The sequence below is a fragment of the Daphnia magna genome, linkage group LG1, assembly GCF_020631705.1.
Source record: "Daphnia magna isolate NIES linkage group LG1, ASM2063170v1.1, whole genome shotgun sequence".
In the NCBI taxonomy this organism is placed as follows: Eukaryota; Metazoa; Arthropoda; class Branchiopoda; order Diplostraca; family Daphniidae; genus Daphnia; species Daphnia magna.
Window position 1 is genome coordinate 4,046,152 of NC_059182.1, and position 26,479 is coordinate 4,072,630.

Genomic DNA, 26,479 nt, shown 5'->3' on the forward strand with positions numbered 1-26,479 from the left:
GGCGGAGAAATGACAAGAACAATAGAAAAGGGATGGAATATTCTTTGATATATCCTGAAGGCTTGTCGATGTTGTTGTTGGCATTAGAATACGCCTAGTGAGATATGATGAAAGCAAGAAGCTTAGGTCTTTTTCGGACAACCGACATGGGTAAGAAAACTATTTCGAATCCTTTCCATACAGAAAACACGAACATTCTTTGGTTCAGATGTTTCTTTCCGTGCCATTCCTCTATATTTTCTTTGTCTTCTCAGAATTTAATGACAGCAGCTACGAGTCGGCAGGCTTCAATCGTTTTTTAAAATTCATTTAGAAAAAAGAATCACTTAAACAAAGCGCACCCACAAATACCTTTATTTTTTGTTCTCCATAAAAATCGTTTTGTTAAGACAAAGAAATGATTAGAACTGTAATTTAATTTTGATATGCACAAAAAACTAACTTAAAACTTCCATGTTTCGTTTTTTTTCTTCTGTTGTTGGGATTGGTTGTCGCTTTCCGCTGGTTTTCCAATACCAAAGAGGCTACTAGGCCAACCCTTAATCGTCCAAGAAAGACCAGATTTCCTCTCGCTGACATCACCGTAGACGGGTGTAAGCTGCGTAGCGGGTAAGCTGGGCTCTTTATTGTACGCTTGACCGTAACTTGGCGTGATACTCGAATCTGATACTCTTTCGGTATTCGATGACAGGAGTCTGAACCCTTGGTTTGGCATTGGCGCTGTGCTACGAATCGGTTGAGACGTACCACCGGCCAGCGACTGTTCCAGTTGCCGGCGGCTGTGAATGACTTCCCTTGTGGACGTGAGATCTCTGCCCTTCATTCTTTCCAACATATAAAAAAATTTCTTAAAATTTTCATGACCCATGTCCCAGAATAACTGATCAAAACTGAATTCGTCATCTCCCTGTTTCGCATTGGAACAATAGAGAACGGAGCTGTTGAATTTGCTGTAGGCGATGCCGTCTGATGCGGATGTTGTAGGGAAATTGGCAGAAAGACAAGCACCGACGACGGGAGGATCGGCGTTGTCTGCGAATGTTACCAACAGTCGAAGATTCGCCTTCATGTCTTTACCAAAGATGGACAGCACAGAGTCGATGATGTAGCGTTGGGTGGCCGTCAGTCGACTATCACCCGAAGCGGCCACAAAACAAGCGGCGTGAATTTCATCGATTGGAATTTCTTGTTGAGTCAGAAACCTGTTGATGGCGGCCGTGATTTCCTTATCTCTTTTAACTCCTCTTGTATCTCCATAACCAGGGGTATCGATGATGGTGATGGAATACGGAATGGCCATTCCTTCTTGATGGCGGAGAGTGTAGGCCGTTACTGAACTCGTTTGACTGTGCGCCTGGTTCCTGGCCACGTTTTCGTCTTCGCGGACGCACTTGAAACGAAACGGATCATTCCATTGGACTCCTAAAATGTAGTTGATCATGCCGTTGATTAGAGTGCTTTTTCCCGATCCAGTGATACCCATCAAAATAATGATTTTGTGATTCTTGGGATTACGCGACCGCATAGAATCGCCGGGCCGGCAGATGTCGAACCAATTGATTTTTTCGCTATTTGATTTTTCCATCGTGTTTAGCAAGTATACGTTCGGCAATCCATTTCTGATTGATTTGCTATACGAGCTGCTCTCGTCAGCATAAATTTCCGCAATTCTTCGATTGTCATGAGACTTTATGTTTCTATAAGTCGTATAATCTTGATCTGCGTCAAAATCTTCTGCCCCACCGACCTTGTCAGCTCGTGTTACATTTCGTTTTTTGCTTCTACCATCGTTAAAATTCTTCTGATGTGGAGAATCAGCGGATGTGGATGGCTTTCTTGCATTTGTATCGTGCAAACTTATCTTCTCTAAACTTAAAATTGTCTCGTCCGGCGCAGATCTTATTCCAGTCTGATCTATCTTACTGCTGTTCGTTTTAGAATGTCGTGTAGCATTTTGATTTTCAAAAGGATCGATTTCTTTATTATTTTTGATGCTTCCATTGCCTCTACCACCTCCGATTCCGTCCCTCTTGTCCCAATGTTGAGTCATGCCTTCTGCTTGAGAAGGAAACACTACAGATGTTTTGGCATCACCCTCGCAAATACTACTGATCTTGTTTACTATGGAATTTCGTTCCATGTTTCCATAATTGTTACAATTTTTCTGAACTGGGATGTGAATGGATGTTGACTGCTCTGTTACGTTTGCACCGTACAATTGATTTGAAACAACAGTTGGGGTCAAAGGAGGAGGCAAAGAAGCAGAAACTGAAGAACTGCTGAAAAGCAATTGGTGCTTTTGCTTCTTTTTCAAGTACTCGACTGGATTATCCTCTGAGATAACTATTGGTGATTTGCCAGAATAGTCTATGGTTACTATAGCTCCATTTTCCAACGTTGAAGAGTCAAGTGCTACGTAGTAGCTAGTGCCAAGTGATGAACTTAAATTGGCCAGCCTTGCCTCGTTTGCGAATTGACTTAACGCGGAACGAATACATCCGATGTGCTCCTTCTCGTAAGAGAAACTTGGCAAAACGGGTAGCATAACAGTCGAGGTTTGTTGACCAACTAATTCCTCTACGTCATTTACAATAGGGACTTTCTTGTATTCAAGGTTCAAGACGAACAGTTTGGCGAGTTTGCAATCCTTTGTCGTCATTTGAGCTTCGATTTCTTGCATCTCCAGCAGAACTAAATCGGTGTCTTTCAAAAGCCAACACATTTCTCGGATATCCTTACGCCAACAGGCAAACAAGTCCATTACTTTCTTCAGCCAATCTGAAATATAAATCATTTCTTCTAAAACCTTTTCTTCGGGTAACATCTCCAACGTTTTGTAGGTTTCGTCGATTCCCTTCCAAAAACGAGGCAGTAGATCACGGAAGTAGCAAATAAATTTTTCGAGCAAAGGAAAACGTTTAAGAGAAGGATCGTTAGAAATGTCCAGCATTTCTTTAGTAATCCATTTTCTGTTGACTTGATGATGCTCTTTTTCCAGTGCGACATCATCCTTTCTCTCTGAACATAGTTTGGCTTCGATATGAGCAGCAGACATATTTCGTAAAAGAAATTCCATAGGTTTCCACTTCTGTCGATTGTTGTCCGTATCCAGCAGATTTTGCAAGTAGAGATTGAATGAGTGAAAAGACATTTCATTCTTTTTACCAGGTTTGATGCTACTCAAAACCGTACAAGGGACTTGGTCCAATTCGACTGGCAATTCCAGACTGGTCGATTTCCCGATTGTCTCATCCAAATACTTCTTAGCCGCAAAGTAAATACTAACTTCAGCGCTCTCCTTTGTTTCTTGCGATAAATCTAACGCTTTGCGCATAGAACAAATCACCTCCGCGCCGTAGACGACCTCATCAATGACATGCGTTGCCCCCCCGGCAGTACTTCTAAGCTGATAGTCGTCTATTTTCGATCGTAGAAAATCCAAATCCAGGGTTTCGGTTCGTCGAACTACTCGAAACAAGAGCGTGACTTGAGCGTGTCCTTCGTCGCCATCCATCGAGTTTGTATTGAGGTAATCGGAGAACCAAAGTTGGTGACCGGGCACCGACCCTCGCTTCATATTCTGAAGTAGATGAGAGTTGATACCAAGAAAATGACGTTTAGATTTTTCGGGTTGCTGGTAGATGAATGAGAGCTTCGGGTCTCCCACAGTATCCGAAATCGTTTTACGTTCGTTCGGTACGTCAATCCCACCTAACACGCAAACATAACAGCAATTGTAATAATGCTACAAATGTTGATGCGGCCGCCAACCAAAATAAATTATGCTACAACCAAAATTGTAATAGACTTCACATTCTATGTTTTGAAAGTTTATGGTTACTACTTGGCACAATGACGTCGGTGAGGTAGTTGTAGAGATCTCCGACCTGCGCATCACGACCCAGGGTCGATATTCGAATGGGTTCAGCCATTTGATGGACTTTTAATTCGACTGAAACGTTTAGCAATAGTTCAAATGGATTGTATAATAAATGCATAATTAACTGCAGCGGCTTACCTGCTGTTGTTCACCTTCGGATTTTGTATTTTCTGCGCTAATTAAAAAAAAAACTGATCGAAGAGTTGATGGTCTCTAATTATGCAGAGCAACACCGAAACTGTGAAGAATGGAACTGAACCAACGATTTGCAAAGAATCAAAAGAAGGCAGTTGCTATCCGCAAACCATTCTTCCCTCCTGATATCTAGAAATCGTATTTACATTCGTTATCATCCAAGCTTACCTTAATAACCTGACGTTTGTTCAGTCTGAGCTTCGGTATCAGCTTGAAATGATGAACAAATGGCGTGATAAGCCGCTTGCTTGCCCAAACGTTTGTATGTGTCCAAACGTCCTTCTGTGATGTCGCAACTGAAATGGAAAAAACAACTTGTGGTTCGTATCAGTTCCTTTTGAACGTTCGTGCGTTATTTCTACAAATTTAAATTTATCATTCCGGAATAGTTGTAACTAATCAAACGTCAGTCAGCTTTAAATTGTTAGTTTCAGTCATAACAAAAGTGTCTTATTTTAAATGGGACGTCGTCGTATATAACCGTCACGTATTACTGCCTCGAAGCATTTCGCGTTTTAGCAAAGAAAAAAGCACTGGCATTCAATTTGCTTCAGCCACAAAGAGCTGTTGTTTAAATTCTCGATATTTTTCTTCGATATACTTTTCGTTTTCTATTCATCTTCTAATTCTCTTTTACAATTCATTTATTCACTTAACCTGTGAAATCAGAGAATTATGATAAACAGATTTGCATTTTTTGGCATTTAATGCTATAAATGCATGTCAATGGTCGTCAAGGTGATTGCGTTCTGTCAAATAGCCTGGAGAGCAGCTTAAAAGTCTTGTGCCATACGCGATTGGATGAACATAAACTGATCGTCATCTTGGGGTGCATCTTCTTGAGGCTCAGAACGAGGGGCAAATTCATCGGTGGAAGCAACATCCACCACGGTGTCCTCGGCCGGTGCTTGGGATTCATCAGCGGTTTGTTTAACGTCTTGTTGGGCCTCGGCCGTTGGCTGGGTGATGCTTACGGCGGCGGGAGATTCAACTTTAGCTCGGCTTGCGATAGCCTTGGCTTTTCTTTGTTGGATCAACACGGAGCTAAGGAAACTCGATAGGAAATCAAAATTGGAGTTTGCGTTGCTATTTTGGTTGATGTTGGTGTTTCCCGTCGGTTTGCATTGGCTCGTCACGATGCACACGGCCAAAACAAGAGCGAAAAGAGCGACCTGGAAAACGTAAATAATTCACATAAAACCGTTACTAACATCCGATTTTCAATATAAATCTATTAGACAGCATAGTAGATATGCAAGTAAATTAAAAACAGAAATGCTATACATATTTGTATTGTACTTACAATAATCCTCATAGTGATTGATTGAAGTGGAAAAGAGCTGGAAATGCTTTGAAGTCAAACTGGAAATTTGTGGTGACTTTGATGACTTTTAGTGCGTCTTTATATACAAGTGGCGTACAGACAGTGCACCTTTAAATCAAAGTGGTTGTGGAATGAGCTTCTAATTATTTCGCAAAACTTCACCATTTGGAAGGGTCCTTTGTTTAATCAGTGCACTTGGGTTCCTTCGTATCATCTTTGCTCTCTAAAGGGAAACCTTTGAAATGATGATGTGGCAAACCGGAAAACAGCCAAAACATGCTGGAAAACATACGAATATAATCAATTGCCGGCATAATGAGGAAGATGAATAAAAAAAGAACAGTAGAACTCAAACGAACTTGCAGATACTAACCTAGTTTTAATTGCAAGGCCGTGTATTTTTAGTTGCTGTGATGTTCAGTTTGCGGTTTTAACTTCCCGTCATCACAAGGTTTCAGGTAATATGTAAGGGTTCCTCATGAATTCCAGCCAATTAATTGGGTTGACAAGCACGTAGTTAATCTGGCCAGATTAACGATAATTTTAACTAGATAAAAATAAAAGTCTCTCGCCGAGGACCTTGACAATGGGAAATGAATATCGGAAGAAACAGTTTTAGTATAAAAGCATTTCGTCTGTCAGTGTAAATTCAGCACACTCGTCGTCCTCACCCTCCTGCACCACAACTTCTGCGAATAAACATGCATTTAACGGTAACTAAAAAATGATTAAAAAATTAATAGCAGCGTCCTAGAACAAATAGTGAGCAATTTTCCATTAATTCTATAGGCATCAGTTATCATCACATTAGTTAGCATGGCCTAAACCATTAATGCTAGTTCGTCCAATGGTCGCAATGAAACCTAACCGACCATTGATGAATCGTCCATCATCAGAGACGTTGATCAACACCAACAACAACGAAAATGACAATTTGCTATTCAGCTCACTATTTTCTGAACTGATTGCCAACGCAGAACCCTGAACAAGATCCATGTGAGATTGCCGATGACGATGACTCTTGTTTCTGGAAAATGATTGAAGTTGATGCTCTCGTGAAATCACAAGGGCCGGCCCAAGAAACAGAAGACAAAGTTGTGGCTGATGATGAGACGCCAAGCCTCGAAAAAGCGTCGGATAATTCTAAAAGCCTTCGATCCCGCCCTGTTTTTGGCTCTACTAATTATAATCTCAACTCTAACAACAACGAAAACTCCAAGTTCAACTCTCTTTACGCATCCCTGCAGCAGTTTTTAAGGAACAAGAATAAGAAACTTATTGCCATCGACACGATCATAAAACAAGAATGATATAGTTCTGGTAGTCATGGCAACTATCAAATGGGACAATCGACAACGGCGATACGATGTTTTTGGTTTTCTTGGTTAGGAATATTTCAATGCATATTGTGCATGTATAAATTGCTCTAGCAATGCAGTCGATTAACAACACTATACACCAGGTTTTTGTAATGGACTGGATTGTGTTAAAATATTGTGAAATGGATAGAAATACAGTTAAATTCTATCAATTCCAATGTCAGACTAAGATTTAGCATAACATTGAATTACCTTTTTGAAAAAATAAAACACTTTGCAGTAAAGACATAAAAGAACTCGAGATAGGAGCTTTAAATACCACTATTGTAAGATAATTAGCACTTAAGGAGACAGCTGGGAGACAGCATCAAAAGCAATGCATGCAAAATGAAACTCGAGTTTCTAAATACCTTTCCTTATGGGCATCTAACGCATCTTGGCATCCTTTAAATCAAGACGGACCACCGGGTTGCGACGTAGTGTGTCTGCAAACAGCGTGCAACTTCTACCTTCTCTACAAAACCATTGCAAGCGGAAAAATGACAAGAACAATAGAAAAGGGATGGAATATCCTTTGTTATATCCTGAAGGCTTGTCGATGTTGTTGTTGGCATTAGAATACGCCTAGTGCGATATGATGATTGCAAGAAGCTTAGGTCTTTTTCGGACAACCGACATGGGTAAGAAAACTATTTCGAATCCTTTCCATACAGAAAACACGAACATTCTTTGGTTCAGATGTTTCTTTCCGTGCCATTCCTCTATATTTTCTTTGTCTTCTCAGAATTTAATGACAGCAGCTACGAGTCGGTAGGCTTCAGTCGTTTTTTAAAATTCATTTAGAAAAAAGAATCACTTAAACAAAGCGCACCCACAAATACCTTTATTTTTTGTTCTCCATAAAAATCGTTTTGTTAAGATAAAGAAATGATTAGAACTGTAATTTAATTTTGATATGCACAAAAAACAAACTTAAACCTTCCATGTTTCGTTTTTTTTCTTCTGTTGTTGGGATTGGTTGTCGCTTTCCGCTGTTTTTCCAATTCCAAGGAAGCTACTAGCCCTACTCGTCCAAGAACGACCAGATTTACTCTCGCTGACATCACCGTAGACGGGTGTGGGCTGCGTAGCGGGTAAGCTGGGCTCTTTATTGTACGCTTGAACGTAACTTGGCGTGACAATCGAATCTGATACTCTTTCGGTATTCGATGACAGGAGTCTGAACCCTTGGTTTGGCATTGGCGCTGTGCTACGAATCGGTTGAGACGTACCACCGGCCAACATGCGCTGTATATCATCTAATGTCTCTAGACGTGTCATGTAGCCAGGTGCCTGTTCTTCCTGAACGCGACTCCTCATCAAACTCAGGTAATCGGATGGGCTGAGTACGTTTGACCGTAGAGCTGTCGATTCAAGTAAATCGACGTTCTTAGCCACCTGTTCGAGCAGACTCAACACTTTGGCTCTAGCCATAAGCAAATCTTCCGTGCAAGCGTTTAGGATTTTTTCAGCGGTCATCATGCCTTTACAGTTCGATTCGTATTGGGCTTTCACATCTTGCAATGTCATTGATACCTTCTCGGGAATCAGGCACCATTCCCATTCGTCCACGTAGTGATCAGATAGCGGACATTTGCAGGCATTTTTTTCACAAGGCCTTTTGGTTTTGTGGAGAGAGCTTTTTTTTGTTACTAGCCTCTCGCAGGTTTTTTGGCATTTTTCGCAGTTATAAGCAAAGAATCCCTTAGGACAGTTAAACTTCCTAAGGCGCTGTACTGTCTGTTCAACCGTAAAATTCTTGGTGGCCTCCATGTTATGGCCACACGTTTTCATTTTCCTCTGGAAAATTTCTATGTTTTCGATGTTGGTTAGACACACCTCCATTTCTTGTTCGATGTCTTTCAGCGACTGTTCCAGTTGCCGGCGGCTGTGAATGACTTCCCTTGTGGACGTGAGATCTCTGCCCTTCATTCTTTCCAACATATCAAAAAATTTCTTAAAATTTTCATGACCCATGTCCCAGAATAACTGATCAAAACTGAATTCGTCATCTCCCTGTTTCGCATTGGAACAATAGAGAACGGAGCTGTTGAATTTGCTGTAGGCGATGGTGTCCGATGCGGATGTCGTAGGGAAATTGGCAGAAAGACAAGCACCGACGACGGGAGGATCGGCGTTGTCTGCGAATGTTACCAACAGTCGAAGATTCGCCTTCATGTCTTTACCAAAGATGGACAGCACGGAGTCGATGATGTAGCGTTGGGTGGCCGTCAGTCGACTATCACCCGAAGCGGCCACAAAACAAGCGGCGTGAATTTCATCGATTGGAATTTCTTGTTGAGTCAGAAACTTGTGGATGGCAGCCGTGATTTCCTTGTCCCTTTTAACTCCTCTTGTATCTCCATAACCAGGGGTATCGATAATGGTGATGGAATACGGAATGGTCATCCCTTCTTGATGGTGGAGAGTGTAGGCCGTTACAGAACTCGTTTGGCTGTGCGCCTGGTTCCTGGCCGCGTTCTCGTCTTCGCGGACACATTTGAAACGAAATGGATCATTCCATTGGACTCCTAGGATGTAGTTGATCATGCCGTTGATCAGAGTACTTTTGCCGGATCCAGTCGCACCCATCAAAATGATGATTTTGTGAGTTTTGGCACCGTGTGACCGTGAATTTCCGCCAGACTGGCAGATTTCGAACCATTTGATGTTGTCGATATTTGTTTTTTCCATCGCATTTAGCAAATAAATATCCGGTGTTCCCGTTTTTATTCGTTTACTGCAATCTGTTCTTTCGTCAATTAATCTTTCAGCAATCCTTCGTCGTTCACCAGAATCAGCGTTTCCTCGTGCCATTAGTCCGCTATTTCTTCCACTGCCAAGCTCGGATTCTTTGATATCTTCCTCACATAGATGATCTGTGACAGCATTGGGCTCTTCTTGATATTGGCTCAACGCATCGCTTTGTACAGGCAACGCTAAAAATGTGGTGTTATCCTTGCGAGAATCCCGAAATCCGCTATTGCTCCGCGCGCTGTTTTTGATTTGATCGGCTACCGATGTAGTTGGTTCTGAGGGTTCCACACCATCCAGCTTACGTTGGTCGAATTGGTCGAATTGTAAGCTTTCCCTGTCGGACTCGGCCTTGGTCTTCATATCATCAATGGATGGATTCTCCTGTTCGAACGGTGGTCCTCTTTTCCCTGTATTGAAGAATTGTGTCATGTTTGAAGTATCGCCTCCTTTGGTGATCTTTGAATCCGATGGCAACGCAGGTAAATCATCACAATCCATGGGTGTTCCTTCGTCGGCCGATGGATTACGTTGATCGAGTCTCTCGGCAGGTTGGGTAAACCCAGCATTTCCCGTCTGTGTTTGTTGGCTTTGTTTGGGATCTTGTGTAACCGTAGAATAAGAATATGCAGGTTTACTAGAGGAACGATCTCGATGTTGCAATTTCCCAGAAGAATCAGACTTCAATATAGTGCCATCTTCAAATGTGTCAGAGACCGGGACAAGTCCTATGTAGTCAATAGTGTCTTCTTGTAGACTCCTGTCCATTTGTTGGGACTCGTTGGCGAATACCTTCAATGCTTTTCTAACAGACCGGAATTCTTTCTTTTCTTCAAAGAAAATCGGCAAAACGAGCAGTTTGGCAAAGGTGGTTTGATGACCGATTTCTTTCAGTATGCAATTAATTATAGGATCTTCTTCGTATCTTAGTTTTAGAATGAATACTCTGACCGATTTCTTGTCTTGCGTCGCCATTAAATTTTTTATCTCTGCCAAATCAAGTGCAACTAACTGAGTGCCTTTTGTAAGCGAGGAAAATAGTTCGATTTCTTTTGCTCGTTGGGCCAACCAATCGTTTATATCGTTCAGCAAAATTGAAATACGTTTCATTTCCTTTAGGGCGGGGTTTATGTCAAACGTCGCAAACACATGATGGGATTTCTTGATACTCTCGTAAAAGGATGGCAGCAATTTTTGGAACTGCCTAATCACGTTTTCAAATAGATAGAAACGCTTGAGAGAAAAATGGTTGGATAGACTACCAATTGTCTTCTGGATCCGATTGAACGTGACTTTATGTTGCTCTATCTCAAATGCAAAATCGCTTCTTCGGTCTGCCCAAATTCGAGCTTCGACTTGACCAGGAATGTGAATGAGAACTAAATCAATAGGTTTCCACTTGGACGAATAATCGTCACAACAGCAAATCTTTTGCAGATATTCACCGAATTCCGAGAAAGACTTTTTAGTCTGTTTACCGGGTTTAAGGCTGCTGAATACCGTAAAAGAAATCTTCTCTAATTTGGCTTTCAAATCCAAATCCATAGACGGTGTTTTCCCATCAATTGTCTGATTGAAATACTCTTTGGCCGCTAAATAGATACTTTGTTCGGCACCCTCTTTTGTTTCTCGCTCTAAGTTTAAGGGTCTACGCATAGAACAAATCAATTCAGCTCCATAGATCACGTCACCAACCAAATGTGTCGCTCGGTCGCCACTTCGCAGCTGATACTCAAACAGTTTGGAACGCATGAAATTCCGATCGAGGATTTCGGTCCGTCGTTCTACTCGAAAAAAGGCAGTAACTTGGGCCTCCTTTTCATCGTCATCCGTATTCGGTTTTTCGTTCAGATAATTAGCAAACCAAGGTTGGTGAGAATCCGGAAGTCCCTTTTCAATATTTTGGAATAGATGGGAGTTGATACCCAGTATATGACGTTTGAATTCGTATGGCTGCTGGTAGAAGAAAGAGAACGTCGTTTTTCTTCCTGCATTCGAAATTATCTTGTATTCGTCTGGTACTTCAATCCCACCTGGGTGTGTATACACACAAAACATGATTAAACAACGCTAAGGATACCAGTAAAGCAGTAAACGTGATATGGCTACACACAGAATGCCGATGAAATGCTCGTTATATTTTTATCAAAATGCAAAAATTACTTGGCAAAATAGCGTCCGTGAAGTAGTTGTAGAAATCTCCAACCCACGCATCGCGACCCAGGGCTGACAATTGGATAGAACCAGCCATTGGTAAAACTCACTGTATATCAGCAGTACAAAGCGACTGCAATCAATATTCTTTTAGCTCCACTTGTCTTCTGTAACAACACTTGCAAAGAAATTCTTCTAACAATTGAATGTTCGCGTGATGCAGAGTCGCACCGAAGCAACGCTACTGAGCCAACGATGGGCCAAGAATAGAGGACGACAGCCACTATCAGCGGTCGTTCTTTCTCCTTCAATTATACAAACAGTATTTACACATTTTATCTTCTTTGGACAGAAAAAAAAAAGGCGGCATCCATGATAAGTTTGACGCTCGTTCAGTCTAAGCTCCGGTATCAGCCCTAAATAATGGACTCTAACGTCATAAGACCTGCCTACACGTTATTTGCGTCCAAATGTTTTTCCATAATGTCGCAATTGTGGTGCAATGAAAAACAATTTGAGCTTCATATCAGTTCCAGTGAAGTGTACGTGCGTTATTCCTACACAATCCAACCAAAAAGTGCTGCATTCGGACAACAACAAAGTTCAAGAAAAATATGCCAAAGTTCTAAAGTCTAATAATTCACCGGCTCGTGTCACGGGATAACGATGATGGTCAAACATCAGTGGTGCATGCAGCCTGGAAACAGAACAAACAAACACGATGGAAGTTGCAAGAGAAAGATAACTGCCGTTATTATCGTGAACGAACCACGTAGCCACTCTTAGCAAATAGAACTTTAAACACTAAGGTGAGCTCATTGCAGTGTAGTTTTTTTTTCCCCTGTCACTGCCAACTGACGTTATCAGGTAAGTGATTTGTTGAACTCGGTAACAAAGAAATAGTTGGCGCCACTGGATTGTGTCATTTGGTTTTCTTCACCTAGGAACAGCCTGTGCGATCTTGTTTTAGTTTGTCGGACCAGTTGTGAACGAATTGAACGTTAGGGAATCAATAAACCGTTTTAAATGCCTACGGATTTGGACGGGATCGAAATACTGGCATTAGGCCGCCAGTTTAACATAGGGACACTGTACAATTATGTCGACGATATCATCATACCAAGTAAGAACACAACTCATAACAATTGCAAACCTTCAATGTTCGTATAATTGTATGATGGGTGTGTTCAGGTATTCGCTTATGGGACCCAGATGATGTGTCTGATTCAGCCGTTGTCGATGAAACGAAAGAAAATGCGGAAGTTTTTATAAAGACGTTCCAGCAAACCAACGAAGAAGACGAGAATCTTGAAGAAAAAGAAGACCAGGCGCCGTTCCTCTCAAATTTAGGAATGGACGATCACACGGCCATGAGTTTAATGGCCGGACTGTTGCGTCCATCTCTAAAGGGAGCTTGGCAATATGCGGCTGATTGGGTCGATTCGAAGGATGAATTATTTAGCCATGGAGCTCATGTGGCAGTCCATTGCTGCCATTCTGAAAAAAATATCTCTTTCGATCCTGAGATTGAATTGAACATCGTCTGCCGGCCAGAAAGACTAATGCAAATTCAGGCAACTCACGTCGTCATAGCAATCACGTACGGCCTTGAGGCCTTTTGCATCTTCTCTCAGGGCAATCAAGTCAACACTTATGCTCGTATCTTTAAAGACCAGCTGGTGAACGAGGGTGAAACTTTGGAACCCGATCAGGACGAAGAAGGTGACGAAGAGGATGGTGGACATTGCTCTATCCCAAAAGACTTGAAATGCCTTCTCTACAGCGATCTAGTGGATATTCAAGGTGGCAAAAATTGGACATTGAAGCCTGTCGCAGAGCAGTACGAATCCTGCAGGAAGATACTGGAAGGTGAAACAGAAAAGACCATCCCACTGAGAGTATGGTTGTATCCACTCAACAAGCTGATGGCTGTCAAGGAAAGAGTTGCTAAAATGCCCCAAAATGTTAAAGATGTCTCGCGGGAATTGCTATTCCATTGCCAAAATATGTTGAGCCGTTTTCATGGAATCTGTCTGGAAGCGGAACTGTTGGCTGAAGAATTGAAAGGACTAGAAAGTCACCAATGCATTCCATCGACAGCCAGCAAAAGAATCAAGCACTTTAAAGAGTTGATAATGCAATTTCTGCCAACTTTCATCAAAGCCCTGTCTGTATGGACTGCTCAAATTCGTCGTGGAACGGGTCAAGAAAACAAAATGGCCAAAATCATCGATGCATTGGAGACCCAGTCACCATTCATTGCTGAAAAGCTGAAACACTGGCTCAATCTACAGAGACAGGAATTGAAAACTTTAAAGAGTCTGGATAAATTGCCTGGTGTGCTTGTTGTGTCGAGCATGGAACGCCTTGAAAAAGAAATCAGAAACGGAGGCAATGGGTCGTACGCCGTCGTTCTTCATCTGCCCAGTCCGAGAGGAGAATTAAACTCTTTAGTTAACGAGATGAATCGTTATATCGACGATTTTAATGCCTCTGCATCATCGAGCTGGATGAATTTGACAAGGGCTAGTAGCAACCAGCAAACAACAGCGAAGACGACGTCCCTCATATTTCGTCAAATGTTCACGTCCGGCCAAGAATTTTCCAACTGGATTACGAATCACAATGCAGATACCAAGAACGTCCGCTACATCATCTTTTACGACGAATGCACTGAACGAACATTGCCCTTCACAAGATTATACGAGTGCGGTAGGAAAGAGGCTCTACCGTTGGATTTCACCATCCCAAAGCGTCCTGGACAATTGATGATCACAAAGAATCGTCGTGGTGTGATCGGATTGCGTTGGACGGCTGATGATACGACCGGACTACGCCACTATCTGGTCCAGTATCGCGCAGTGGATGGGCAAGAAGAGCATTGGTATTCCGTCCAGAAGTCTGCAAACACAATCGAAATTGATTACCTTCAATCAGGTGAGACTTACGCGTTCAGGGTGGCAGCAGAGACACTTGGAGGAAGGAGCCCTTTCAGCCCTGTCAGCTGCGAAGTAACAATAGATCCAGTTTGTCAGCCACCATCTGGATTGCAAGCTCAGGAGGTGACTGACACAAGCATTTCTGTCTCGTGGCATCATCAACCTTACTTGGACAATGATGACGAAGATGGCTACTATTATAATGAGGAAGACGGTTATAACGACTACGATGACAACAGTAATCAAGAAATCATCATTACCTCTTTCTCTGTCGAATGCTGGAAGGGCGATAGCCGTCACGAATCGACATTCATTCAACGAACTACGACGAACAAGAGCATCGTATTAGAGCCGCTAGATCCAGGTGCGACTTACTACGTTCAAGTTAGGGTTGAATGCAAAAACGCCAGTGGCTCTACTTTCTATAGCCCGGCGTCAGAGATTTTGCAAACTTGTACATTGCAAGAGGCAGAGCGAGCAGCGATCATCGTCCGTCGTACCAGCAAAAAATGTTCCGCTTCGCCTGGAATTGACGTTTACGAATTGCCGTTGAAAAAACGTGGCAATGCCAAAATTCAGGGAGTTGGCCATTACTTTTTTGGTGAGCCGAGTTATTTGGCATTGTTTGGCAAACGTCGACAAAGAACCATCTTGGTACTGGGTGCCACCGGTTCAGGTAAGAGTACCCTCATCAACGCTATGGCGAATTACGTACTGGGCATTGAATGGGAAGATGATTTCCGTTTCAAGTTGATCAACGAACCAGCAGACAAATCGCAGGCTTACAGTCAGACGGATTTGGTGACCACCTACGATTTTTACGAGATGAAAGGCTCGCGTTTGGATTATTCGCTGACCATCGTCGATACTCCAGGATTTGGCGATACGCGCGGAGTCGAAAAAGACAAAAAAATTATGCAACAACTCAAGGATTATTTCCAGTGTCCTCACGGGATCCAGCAATTAGAGGCCGTTTGTTTCGTCGTCCAGTCGTCGCTCGCCAGATTGACGCCTACCCAGCAATATATCTTTGACCAGATTTTATCAATCTTCGGTGAAAACATCAAAGATAATATCCGCATCATGGTGACATTTGCTGACAATTCTTTGCCGCCAGTCCTCGACGCTGTCAAACAGGCTAAAATTCCGTCACCCATCGACCCAATCACCGAACTGCCACTTCACCATAAATTTAACAATTCCATTTTTTTCGAGACTAATAAAAACAGCCGTCAAGTAAATGAATTCAACCGGACTTACTTTGACTTGGCCGTTAAAGGTTTCGACAAATTCTTTGCCGATTTGAGGAACATGGAAGCCAAATCCTTGACGCTAACCCGCGAAGTGCTCGAAGAACGAAAACGACTAGAAGTTCTTGTCGAAGGCCTTCAACTTCGTACCCAAATCAAATTGGCACGGATCGACGAGTTCGAACAAATTAAGAAACTGCTGGCAGAGAATCAACAACAAATGGATGAAAACAAGAATTTTGATTTTGAAGTCGAGTTTCTTGTTCCAAAGTCGACGGATATCAGCGGCACGGGCCAGTTCACCACCAACTGTCAAAAATGTACCACAACGTGCCATTTTCCTTGTTCGCAAGCAAGTGACGCCGATAAACATCGTTGCTCCGTCATGGATCCAAATGGAATCTGCAGAATCTGCAAGTGCCCGTCGAACGTTCATTTCAATCAAAAGTACAGGTACGAAATGGTGAAGGAAAAAGTGCAGCGTTCATCAGAAGCCATCCGGAAGCAATACCAAGGGGCCCAGGCCGAAGCGCTGACTAACGAAGAACTCTTAGCCAAAATTCAGGCAGAGATTGACCAATATGAAAAGCAGCTGATGGAGCTGGTGCAGGAGACTTCTCCTTGCATACAGAGATTGAACGAGATCGCCCTTAAGCCTCACATGCTCTCCACACCGTCTTACATTAACCTAATGATTGAAACTGAGAAACAAGAGCATCGCCCTGGATACCAACAGAGAATCACGACGCTGCAAAGACTTCACCAAGTAGCCGAGATGATGACTAAACTGGTGAACGACCATCAGAGTTCTAAAACACAGCCTTCTTCATCACAGTCCATGCAAACTCTCCGTCGGGCCTCGTCGGTTTTATTCAAAAGTTTTAAGCGTTAATTAATGTGACTAAAAGCTACGAGCAACCAGTGCAATGCTACTGGATTTTGGTACTCTCTGATTCAAGGCTTGTTCAACAAAAACAAAATAATGAATGTTCATGGCCTGTATACACAACTTTGTACCCTGTTTCACCTCTCTCTACGCAAAAATATATTCTAAAATCAACACGTTTAACATGAGCTTGTTACTTTAGCAAATTGCATTGAAATTGCGGAAAGAAAAAGATTAGGCTAGAATATAAGCTCCATGCTGTTCATGAAAAAATAAGTTAAGTATGAAAAATCAAAACAAACAAGACTGCAATGTACAAACGAACACACGATTTAAGCTATGCGTAATTTTTATTGTAATTAGAAACAAACAACTCACGTTATCAATCACTTGTCGATGCTGGTTCCAACGAAATGTTTAGCAGCACTAGGTCGTATCAGTTTGATTTCGTTGCCTAGGAAACGGCCACGACAATTTTTGTCTTAGTCGGGCAGTGTTCAGCAGAGCACTAACGGGCCAACAGGACGATCCAAGCGACAAATAGAAGGCCCATTTAATTCAATCTGGAAAGTGAGTTGGAAATCGTCTGCCAACCTGAACGAATGCCCAACAGTCATAGCCATCACTAACTGCCTAGAGGCCTTTTGCATCTTTCCTTGCAATTAAAGACGAACAGCCTTTTGTTCAGATGTTTCTTTCCGTGCCATTCCCCTATATTTCTGTGTCTGTAGACCAAAATATGCAAAGTGGCAAGACAAAGACACTAGAGGATGGGCGATCATTTTGTGAAAGGATAGGAGGATAGGTAGAAGGTTGGGTTGCAAAGCAAAAGATACCTTTTTCCCGTCGGAATATGCTAATTATCCGGCTCCCGAGAGCACCAACTTAGGACGAATTAAATTAAACTTTTAAAGCATTTCACGTAATGTATATTACAATTTTCATTTATCAATTTCTACTTGTCTAGAATTTGTCGAAGATATGAAACGAGTAAACAGGATGATGAGTCAACAAAAACTAAAAACGTTACCATTTGACACTTAAACGTCCTTGGCAAAGTTGACATGAAATCTAAAAATAAAAGCCAATTATTTTAGAGCTTAAAGAATTCTCAAGATTTAATGGCAGCAGCTGCAAGTCGGTACAGTCGATTTATTTTTGCTCATTTAGAATGAAGAATCACTTTGACAAAGCGCATCCGATAATACATTTTTGATAGAAACATAAACTTAAACCCGAGGGGTTGGCAACTCCCTGCCAAAGTGGACGAGATTCTCAATTTTGGCTTAGATTCACAATGGAATTTGGCCTGAGATTCCTAATTCGATTTAAAACTCACACAGGTTGAGGCCTAGATTCAAAATGATTCTTGACAGGGTGTGCGAAATTCAACACAAGTTGCCAACCCCTCGCTTAAACCTTCCATGATTGCCTTTTTTCTGTCTCTTGTTGTAATCGGTTGCCACTTTCCTCTGTTTTTCCAAATCTAAGAAAATCAAAAAAATTTCTTTAAAAAAACAGGTTTACTCTCTTTGCCATGACTGTGACTGTGTGTGGACTGCGTAGTTTGCTCTTTATGCATCTGCTGTATAGTGTACACCATCTAATATCCTTACACGTGTCAGGTTGCCAGGTGCCTGTTCCTCCATAACACGACTCCTCATCAAACTCAGGTAATGGGATGGGCTGTGTACGTTTGACCGTAGAGCTTTCGATTCAATTAAACGTTCGTTCTCAGCCGTCTGTTGGAGTACACTCAACACTTTGGGTCTAGCCACTTGCAAATTTTCCGTGCAAGCGTTTAGGATTTTTTCAGCGGTCATGATGCCTTTACAGTTCGATTCGTATTTGGCTTTCATATCAAGTAAAGTTTTTGGCACCTTCTCCGGAAAGAGGCACCATTCCCTTTCTTCCACGCTATGATCAGATGGCAAACATTTGCAGGCCTTCTTTTCACAAGGCCTTTTGGTTTTGAGAAGAAAGCTTATTTTTGTTATTAGCGTCTCGCAGGCGTTGTCGCACTTTTGGCAGTTTTAAGCAAAGAATCCTCTAAGACAGTTAGATATCCTAGAAGACAGTTAGACATGCAACGTCCTAGAACAAATAGTGGGCAATTTTCCATTAATTCTATAGGCATCAGTTATCATCGCATTAGTTTGCATGGTCTCATCCATTAATGCAAGTAAGAGCCCAATTATCCCAATGAAACCTCACCAACCATTGATGAATCGTCCATCACCAGAAAGGTGATGGACAACAACGAAATCAACAACAACGAAAATGACAATTTGCTATTCAGCTCACTATTTTCTGAACTGATTTCCAACGTAAACAGTCAGAACCCAGAACAAGATCCGTGTGAGATTGCCGATGACGACGATTCTTGTTTCTGGAAAATGATTGAAGTTGATGCTCTCGTGAAATCACAAGGGCCGGCCCAAGAAACAGAAGACAAAGTTGTGGCTGATGATGAGACGCCAAGCCTCGAAAAAGCGTCGGATAATTCTAAAAGCCTTCGATCCCGCCCTGTTTTTGGCTCTACTAATTATAATCTCAACTCTAACAACAACGAAAACTCCAAGTTCAACTCTCTTTACGCATCCCTGCAGCAGTTTTTAAGGAACAAGAATAAGAAACATATTGCTAACGACACGATCATAAAACAAGAATGATATAGTTCTGGTAGTCATGGCAACTATCAAATGGGACAATCGACAACGGCGATACGATGTTTTTGGTTTTCTTGGTTAGGAATATTTCAATGCATATTGTGCATATATAAATTGTTCTAGCAATGCAGTCGATTAACAACACTATACACCAGGTTTTTGTAATGGACTGGATTGTGTTAAAATATTGCGAAATGGATAGAAATACAGTTAAATTCTATAAATTCCAATGTCAGACTAAGATTTAGCATAACATTGAATTACCTTTTAGGAAAAATAAAACACTTTGCAGTAAAGACATAAAAGAACTCGAGATAGGAGCTTTAAATACCACTATTGTAAGATAAATAGCACTTAAGGAGACAGCTGGGAGACAGCATCAAAAGCAATGCATGCAAAATGAAACTCGAGTTTCTAAATACCTTTCCTTATGGGCATCTAACGCATCTTGGCATCCTTTAAATCAAGACGGACCACCGGGTTGCGACGTAGTGTGTCTGCAAACAGCGTGCAACTTCTACCTTCTCTACAAAACCATTGCAAGCGGAGAAATGACAAGAACAATAGAAAAGGGATGGAATATCCTTTGTTATATCCTGAAGGCTTGTCGTTGTTGTTGTTGGCATTAGAATACGCCTGGTGAGATATGATGAAAGCAAGAAGCTTATGTCTTTTTCGGACTACCGACATGAGTAAGAAAACTATTTCGAATCCTTTCCATACAGAAAAAGACGAACATTCTTTGGTTCAGATTTTTCTTTCGTGCCATTCCTCTATATTTTCTTTGTCTTCTCAGAATTCAATGACAGCAGCTACGAGTCGGTAGGCTTCAATCGTTTTTTAAAATTCATTTAGAAAAAAGAATCACTTAAACAAAGCGCACCCACAAATACCTTTATTTTTTGTTCTCCATAAAAATCATTTTGTTAAGACAAATAAATGATTAGAACTGTAATTTAATTTTGATATGCACAAAAAACAAACTTAAACCTTCCATGTTTCGTTTTTTTTCTTCTGTTGTTGGGATTGGTTGTCGCTTTCCGCTGGTTTTCCAATACCAAACAAGCTACTAGGCCAACCCTTAATCGTCCAAGAACGACCAGATTTACTCTCGCTGACATCACCGTAGACGGGTGTGGGCTGCGTAGCGGGTAAGCTGGGCTCTTTATTGTACGCTTGAACGTAACTTGGCGTGACACTCGAATCTGATACTCTTTCGGTATTCGATGACAGGAGTCTGAACCCTTGGTTTGGCATTGGCGCTGTGCTACGAATCGGTTGAGACGTACCACCGGCCAACATGCGCTGTATATCATCTAATGTCTCTAGACGTGTCATGTAGCCAGGTGCCTGTTCTTCCTGAACGCGACTCCTCATCAAACTCAGGTAATCGGATGGGCTGAGTACGTTTGACCGTAGAGCTGTCGATTCAAGTAAATCGACGTTCTTAGCCACCTGTTCGAGCAGACTCAACACTTTGCCTCTAGCCATTTGCAAATCATCCGAGCAAGCGTTCAAGATTTTTTCAGCTGTCATCTTGCCATCGTAATTCAATTCGTATTGGGCTTTCATATCTTGCAAAGTCTTAGATACCTTCTCGGGAAACGTGCTCCATTCCCGTTCTTCCACGTAGTGATCAGATGGCGGACATTTGCAGGCCTGGTTTTCACAAGGCCTTTTTTCTTTGTGGAGAGAGCTTTTTTTTGTTACTCGCCTCTCGCAGGTTTTTCGGCATTTTTCGCAGTTATAAGCAAAGAATCCCTTTTCACAGTTTAACTTCCTACGCCGCATTACTGTCTGTTCAACCGTAAAATTCTTGGTGGCCTCCATGTTATGGCCACACGTTTTCATTTTCCTCTGGAAAATTTCTATGTTTTCGATGTTGGTTAGACACACCTCCATTTCTTGTTCGATGTCTTTCAGCGACTGTTCCAGTTGGCGTCTGCTATGAATGACTTCCCTTGTGGACGTGAGATCTCTACCCTTCATTCTTTCCAACATATAAAAAAATTTCTTAAAATTTTCATGACCCATGTCCCAGAATAACTGATCAAAACTGAATTCGTCATCTCCCTGTTTCGCATTGGTACAATAAAGAACAGAGCTGTTGAATTTGCTGTAGGCGATGCCGTCTGATGCGGATGTTGTAGGGAAATTGGCAGAAAGACAAGCGCCGACGACGGGAGGATCGGCATTGTCTGCGAATGTTACCAACAGCCGAAGGTTATCCTTCATGTCTTTACCAAAGATGGATAGCACAGAGTCGATGATGTAGCGTTGGGTGGCCGTCAGCCGACTATCACCCGAAGCGGCCACAAAACAAGCGGCGTGAATTTCATCGATTGGAATTTCTTGTTGAGTCAGAAACCTGTGGATGGCGGCCGTGATTTCCTTGTCTCTTTTAACTCCTCTTGTATCTCCGTAACCAGGGGTATCGATGATGGTGATGGAATACGGAATGGTCATTCCTTCTTGATGGTGGAGAGTGTAGGCCGTTACAGAACTCGTTTGACTGTGCGCCTGGTTCCTGGCCGCGTTCTCGTCTTCGCGGACACATTTGAAACGAAATGGATCGTTCCATTGGACTCCCAAGATGTAGTTGATCATGCCGTTGATCAGAGTGCTTTTGCCGGATCCAGTTGCGCCCATCAGAATGATGATTTTGTGATCGCTTGATTGTGAATATGCGCTAGGCGTGCAGATATCGAACCATTTTATGTTGTCGCCATTTGTTTTTTCCTTCGCATTTAACAAATAAATATTCAGCGATCCCGTTTTTATTCGTTCGCTGCACCTTGTTCTTTCGTCTATAAAAGTTTCAGCAATCCTTCGTTGTTCACCAAAAGTAGCGATTCCTTGTGCATTTACTCCGCTATATCTTTTACCATCAAGCTTGGATTCTTTGATTTCTTCAGAATGTGCATAGTTTCCATAGCCTACGGCAGCATTGGGCTTTTCTTGATGTTGGCTCAACGCCATTCTTTGTTCAGGTAACCCTGAAATTGTTGTGTTGTGCTCAGAAAAATCCCGCAAGTTTCTGTTGTTGGATCTGCATTCTGGGCTTCCTATGTCCCTCGCACTGTTTTCGATTTTACTGGCTACCGCTTTAGCTGGTGCTAACGGTTTCTCGCCATCAAGTTTAAGTTTTTTCAATTGCCTCTCGAGCTCGTCCTTTGTCAGCATAGAATCGCTGGATAGATTCCTCCGTTCGGACCTCGGTTCTGTTTTCCCTGGATCGAAGAATTCTGCCGTGTTTGGAGTATCGTATCCTTTGGTGCTCTCCGAATCCGATGAGAGCGCAAGGTAATCATCACACTCCATGGGTGTTTCTTTGCCGGCCGATAGATTAGGATGGTCGGATGTACGGGCAAGTTGGGTAAACCCAGCATTTCCCGTCTGTGGTTGTTGGTTTCGTTTGTGTTCTTGGGTAACCTTAGGATAAACATATCCAGTAGAACTAGAGGAAACATCTCTGTGGATTGTTTGTAGCAACTCATCAGAAGAATTATAATTCTTTATAGTGCCATTGCTAATTGTGGAAGAGACCGGGACTAGTCCTATGTAGCAACTTGTGTCTCCGGGTAGACTGCCGTCCATTTGTTGGGACTCTTTGGCGAATACCTTCAACGCGCTTCTAACAGACCAGAATTCTTTTTCTTTCGAGAAAAACGGCAAAGCGGGCAGAGGAGCTACTGTTTGAAGCGTTTGATGACCGACTACTTCCAGAATGCGATCAATTACAGGATCTTTTTCGTATTCGACTTTAAGGTGAAATACTCTGACCAATTTCTTGTCTTGCTTCGCCATTACATTTTTTATCTCTTCCAAATCCAGTGCAACAAATTGGGTGCCTTTTGTAAGCGAGGAAAATTTCTCGATTTCTTTTTCTCGTTGGGCCAACCAATCGTTTATATCGTTCAGCAAAATTGAGATTGGTGAAATTTGTTTTAATGCGTCTTCTGGATGACATGGTTCATTCGCCTTATAGAATTCATTGATCTTTCTGTGAAAAGGTTGCAGTAAATTTTGAAACTGGTTAATCACGTTTTTAAATCGAGGGAAACGATTAATATGCGAATGGTTGGATATGCTACTAATCGCTTTTTGATTCCAAGTGCACGTGAATCGATGCCGCTCTATCTCAAATGCAAAATCCCTTTTTCGGTCTTCCCAAATTCGAGCTTCGACTTGAGCAAGAATGGAAATAAGAACCAAATCAATAGGTTTCCACTTGGGTGAATAATCGTCCTTATCAGAACAGCAAATCTTTCGCAGATATTGACCGAATTCCGAGAAAGACTTTTCAGTCTGTTCACCGGGTTTAAGGCTGCTGAATACCGTAAAAGAGATCTTCTCTAATATGACTATCAAATCCAAATCTATAGACGATGATTCCCCCAAAATTATCTGATTAAAATACTCTTTGGCCGCTAAATAGATACTTTGTTCGGCACCCTCTTTTGTTTCTCGCTCTAAGTTTAAGGGTCTACGCATAGAACAAATCAATTCAGCTCCATAGATCACGTCACCAACCAAATGTGTCGCTCGGTCGCCACTTCGCAGCTGATACATTTTGGAACGCATGAAATTCCGATCGAGGATTTCGGTCCGTCGTTCTACTCGAAAGAAGGCAGTAACTTGGGCCTCCTTTTCATCGTCATCCTTATTCGGTTTTTCGTTCAGATAATTAGCAAACCAAGGTTGGTGAGAATCCGGAAGTCCATTTTCAATATTTTGGAATAGATGGGAGTTGAGACCCAGTATGTGACGTTTGAATTTGTATGGCTGCTGGTAGAAGAAAGATAACGTCGTTTTTCTTTCTGCATTCGAAATACTCTTGCATTCGTTTGGTACTTCAATCCCACCTGGGTGTGTATACACACAAAAAATGATTAAACAACGCTAAGGATACCAGTAAAGCACCCTCTAAGAAATATGTCGGGAAAAAATTCCGAGATTACATTTCGGTCCATTTTTACCGATATACTTGTCGGTTTTTCACTGATTTTACGCCAAAATCCCTACAATATGATTTTTGAAAGGCTAAGAAAAATATCCGATAATCAATCACGGTATTCCGATTGAAGGACAAACATATTAGGGCGGGTTGGCGATCGTAACAAAGAAAAGTAAAAAAAACATTGCCAGAGGCCTTGCCTAATTACCTAACTGATTTTTATCCTAGGTGTGGGGGATATTTTTGTTTGTATTGTTTATGTAAGAATGAAGGATTACCAAAAAAAATGTAGTTTTCCCTTAGGTTTTGCAAATTTGTTATCCTAACAAATAAGAATTTTTTAACGGGGAGGCACATTTTTTCCTTTTTGACCTCAAGAAGAAGAGAATGCGTGCAGTTGTTGATTTGCAATTCTTTTTTCGACTATTCGACAATCATAAAATAAATTTATATGGAGCGTCAATGGCCAAAAGTCTAATTCATATACATAACATATAAGATTTTCAATTCTATGAAAATTTTTCTTTCACCCTACACATGTCTCACAATATAGTGCATTCTACAATACACATATGACAGTCAATGTGGCACAGTGGTAAAATATCCAACTTCTCTGAAAAAAACGTATGGTTCTATGGTTCGAATCCCCCCAAAACCACCAGCTCAGAGCTAAACGAATAGTAGTAGGTCGAAGAGAGATAATAGTTTTAAACTATCGACAAAAAATTTAATAGCTGGCATTAAATAAAATGATAATAAATGAAAATTTTTAAGTTAATGTTATTCAATAACAATTAAAATAATGTCTCAACCGTTTATGATATTACAAAGTACTGCATGATGATGAAGGACTTCTGCACACATTTAGACAGACAGACCTTGAAAATACAAGAATACAGTAGGGGTAGAAGGGGTAAACCAGACGTCTGGACCTTGAGAATGAAGGGGGTGCATACACCCCCCAAATTTTGGGAAAATAAAGGTAAATCGACAAAAGTATTCGGACTACCACTGTTTTCCCGATTTAAATTGTCTGTAAAAAAATGCCGACAAAAAAGTCTTGACGTTGATTACCGAGTTATTTCTCGGTAAAAACCCCGACATATTTCTTAGAGAGCAGTAAACGTGATTTGGCTACACACAGAACGCTGATAGAATGCTCGATATATTTTTATCAAAATGCAAAAATTACTTGGCAAAATAGCGTCCGTGAAGTAGTTGTAGAAATCTCCAACCAGCGCATCGCGACCCAGGGCTGACAATTGGATAGAATCAGCCATTGGTAAAACTCACTGTATATCTGCAGTACAAAGCGACGGCAATCAATATTCTTTTAACTCTGCTTGTCTGCTGTACAACCCGTTTTATATGTACTTGCAAAGAAAATTCTCTCAACAATTGACTTTCAGCGTGATGCAGAGTCGCACCGAACTGTTAGCAACGCTACTGAGCCAACGATGCAACGATGGACGAAAATAAAAGAATTGAGGACGCATTAGTGTCAAGCAAACTGAAACGCAATGGTTTGATTATCCCAAACACGTTGCGCACTAGTCGCACCTCCCTACGCTTGGCGAAAACGTTGCAACTTTCCAAAGCTCGAAACGCTGTTCGAGACGAAATGTCCTTTTAGGTCGCAACTCGGCAACTGCAAACTGAAATGAAAAACAAACGACTTGTGGTTCGTTTCAGTTCTACCAAAGTGACCGTGCAAAAAGGCATTTGGACGGCAATAAAAGTTCTAGTTTTAGAATGACTTACTCGGGTGTACTTTGAATCTTGAGATGTTTGCCTACCAGCATCTGCCGTGCAATCTGAAATGTTAGTGCCATCAAGCCTGGGATAAAAAACAAAACATGGCAGCAGTTGAGATAAAGATGTTTTTCACTCAAAATTGGGGCCAATAGGGTGGGGTCGAAGCGACTATTGCCTTTGGCGTCCTTGACGAAGCACTTAAGGATGTTATGACTCCAAGCTGCTCCTAGTAGCTATATTTATCAAATGGGCCACTGATCCCTGCGATAGCAAACCCAGTGTCAGAGAGTAGAAGGTTCCAGAACAAATGGCGGAAATAGAATTGGGACATTGCTAAGTATACTTGGAATCAATAACA

At 41.7% G+C, this 26,479-nt stretch overlaps 3 protein-coding genes across 7 annotated transcripts; 1 reads left to right on the forward strand and 2 right to left on the reverse strand.

Annotated features, from left to right (window-relative positions):
* Positions 1–338: 338 nt before the first annotated feature.
* LOC116931385 lies at positions 339–26,407 on the reverse strand. 4 transcript variants are annotated; one of them, XM_045168329.1, is made up of 4 exons: positions 26,128–26,407; positions 25,559–26,021; positions 20,699–24,274; positions 339–747 (listed from the first exon to the last, which is right to left on the reverse strand). In XM_045168329.1, exons 2-4 carry the CDS (start codon positions 25,644–25,646, stop codon positions 443–445), a joined length of 3,969 nt encoding a protein of 1,322 aa, XP_045024264.1. In that variant the 5' UTR covers positions 25,647–26,021; positions 26,128–26,407; the 3' UTR covers positions 339–442. The 4 variants fall into 4 exon arrangements, with proteins under 4 accessions (XP_045024264.1, XP_045024263.1, XP_045024265.1 ...); XM_045168328.1 differs by lacking the exon at positions 339–747 and having other exon boundaries at positions 20,290–24,274; positions 25,559–25,666; positions 25,741–26,021; XM_045168330.1 differs by lacking the exon at positions 339–747 and having other exon boundaries at positions 20,290–24,274; positions 25,559–25,666.
* LOC123466431 lies at positions 7,587–11,939 on the reverse strand. Of its 2 annotated transcripts, XM_045168332.1 has the most exons (3): positions 11,675–11,939; positions 8,162–11,544; positions 7,587–8,131 (listed from the first exon to the last, which is right to left on the reverse strand). In XM_045168332.1, exons 1-3 carry the CDS (start codon positions 11,760–11,762, stop codon positions 7,691–7,693), a joined length of 3,912 nt encoding a protein of 1,303 aa, XP_045024267.1. In that variant the 5' UTR covers positions 11,763–11,939; the 3' UTR covers positions 7,587–7,690. The 2 variants fall into 2 exon arrangements, with proteins under 2 accessions (XP_045024267.1, XP_045024266.1); XM_045168331.1 differs by having other exon boundaries at positions 7,587–11,544; positions 11,675–11,938.
* Positions 12,604–16,914, forward strand: LOC116931377. Its single transcript, XM_045168325.1, has 2 exons — positions 12,604–12,788; positions 12,857–16,914. Exons 1-2 carry the CDS (start codon positions 12,692–12,694, stop codon positions 16,744–16,746), a joined length of 3,987 nt encoding a protein of 1,328 aa, XP_045024260.1. The 5' UTR covers positions 12,604–12,691; the 3' UTR covers positions 16,747–16,914.
* Positions 26,408–26,479: the final 72 nt, after the last annotated feature.

Bases quoted from the DNA above. Each gene is read 5' to 3' on its own strand.
- LOC116931377 (XM_045168325.1), top strand. From the start codon at position 12,692: ATGCCTACGGATTTGGACGGGATCGAAATACTGGCATTAGGCCGCCAG. The intron at 12,789-12,856 runs GTAAGAACACAA...GGGTGTGTTCAG, and splicing joins CGACGATATCATCATACCAA to GTATTCGCTTATGGGACCCA.
- LOC123466431 (XM_045168331.1), bottom strand. From the start codon at position 11,762: ATGGCTGGTTCTATCCAATTGTCAGCCCTGGGTCGCGATGCGTGGGTT. The intron at 11,545-11,674 runs GTAATTTTTGCA...ATACACACCCAG, and splicing joins CACGGACGCTATTTTGCCAA to GTGGGATTGAAGTACCAGAC.
- LOC116931385 (XM_045168329.1), bottom strand. From the start codon at position 25,646: ATGGCTGATTCTATCCAATTGTCAGCCCTGGGTCGCGATGCGCTGGTT. The intron at 24,275-25,558 runs GTAATTTTTGCA...ATACACACCCAG, and splicing joins CACGGACGCTATTTTGCCAA to GTGGGATTGAAGTACCAAAC. The intron at 748-20,698 runs GTACGTCTCAAC...CGCTGGCCGGTG, and splicing joins ACAGCGCATGTTGGCCGGTG to GTACGTCTCAACCGATTCGT.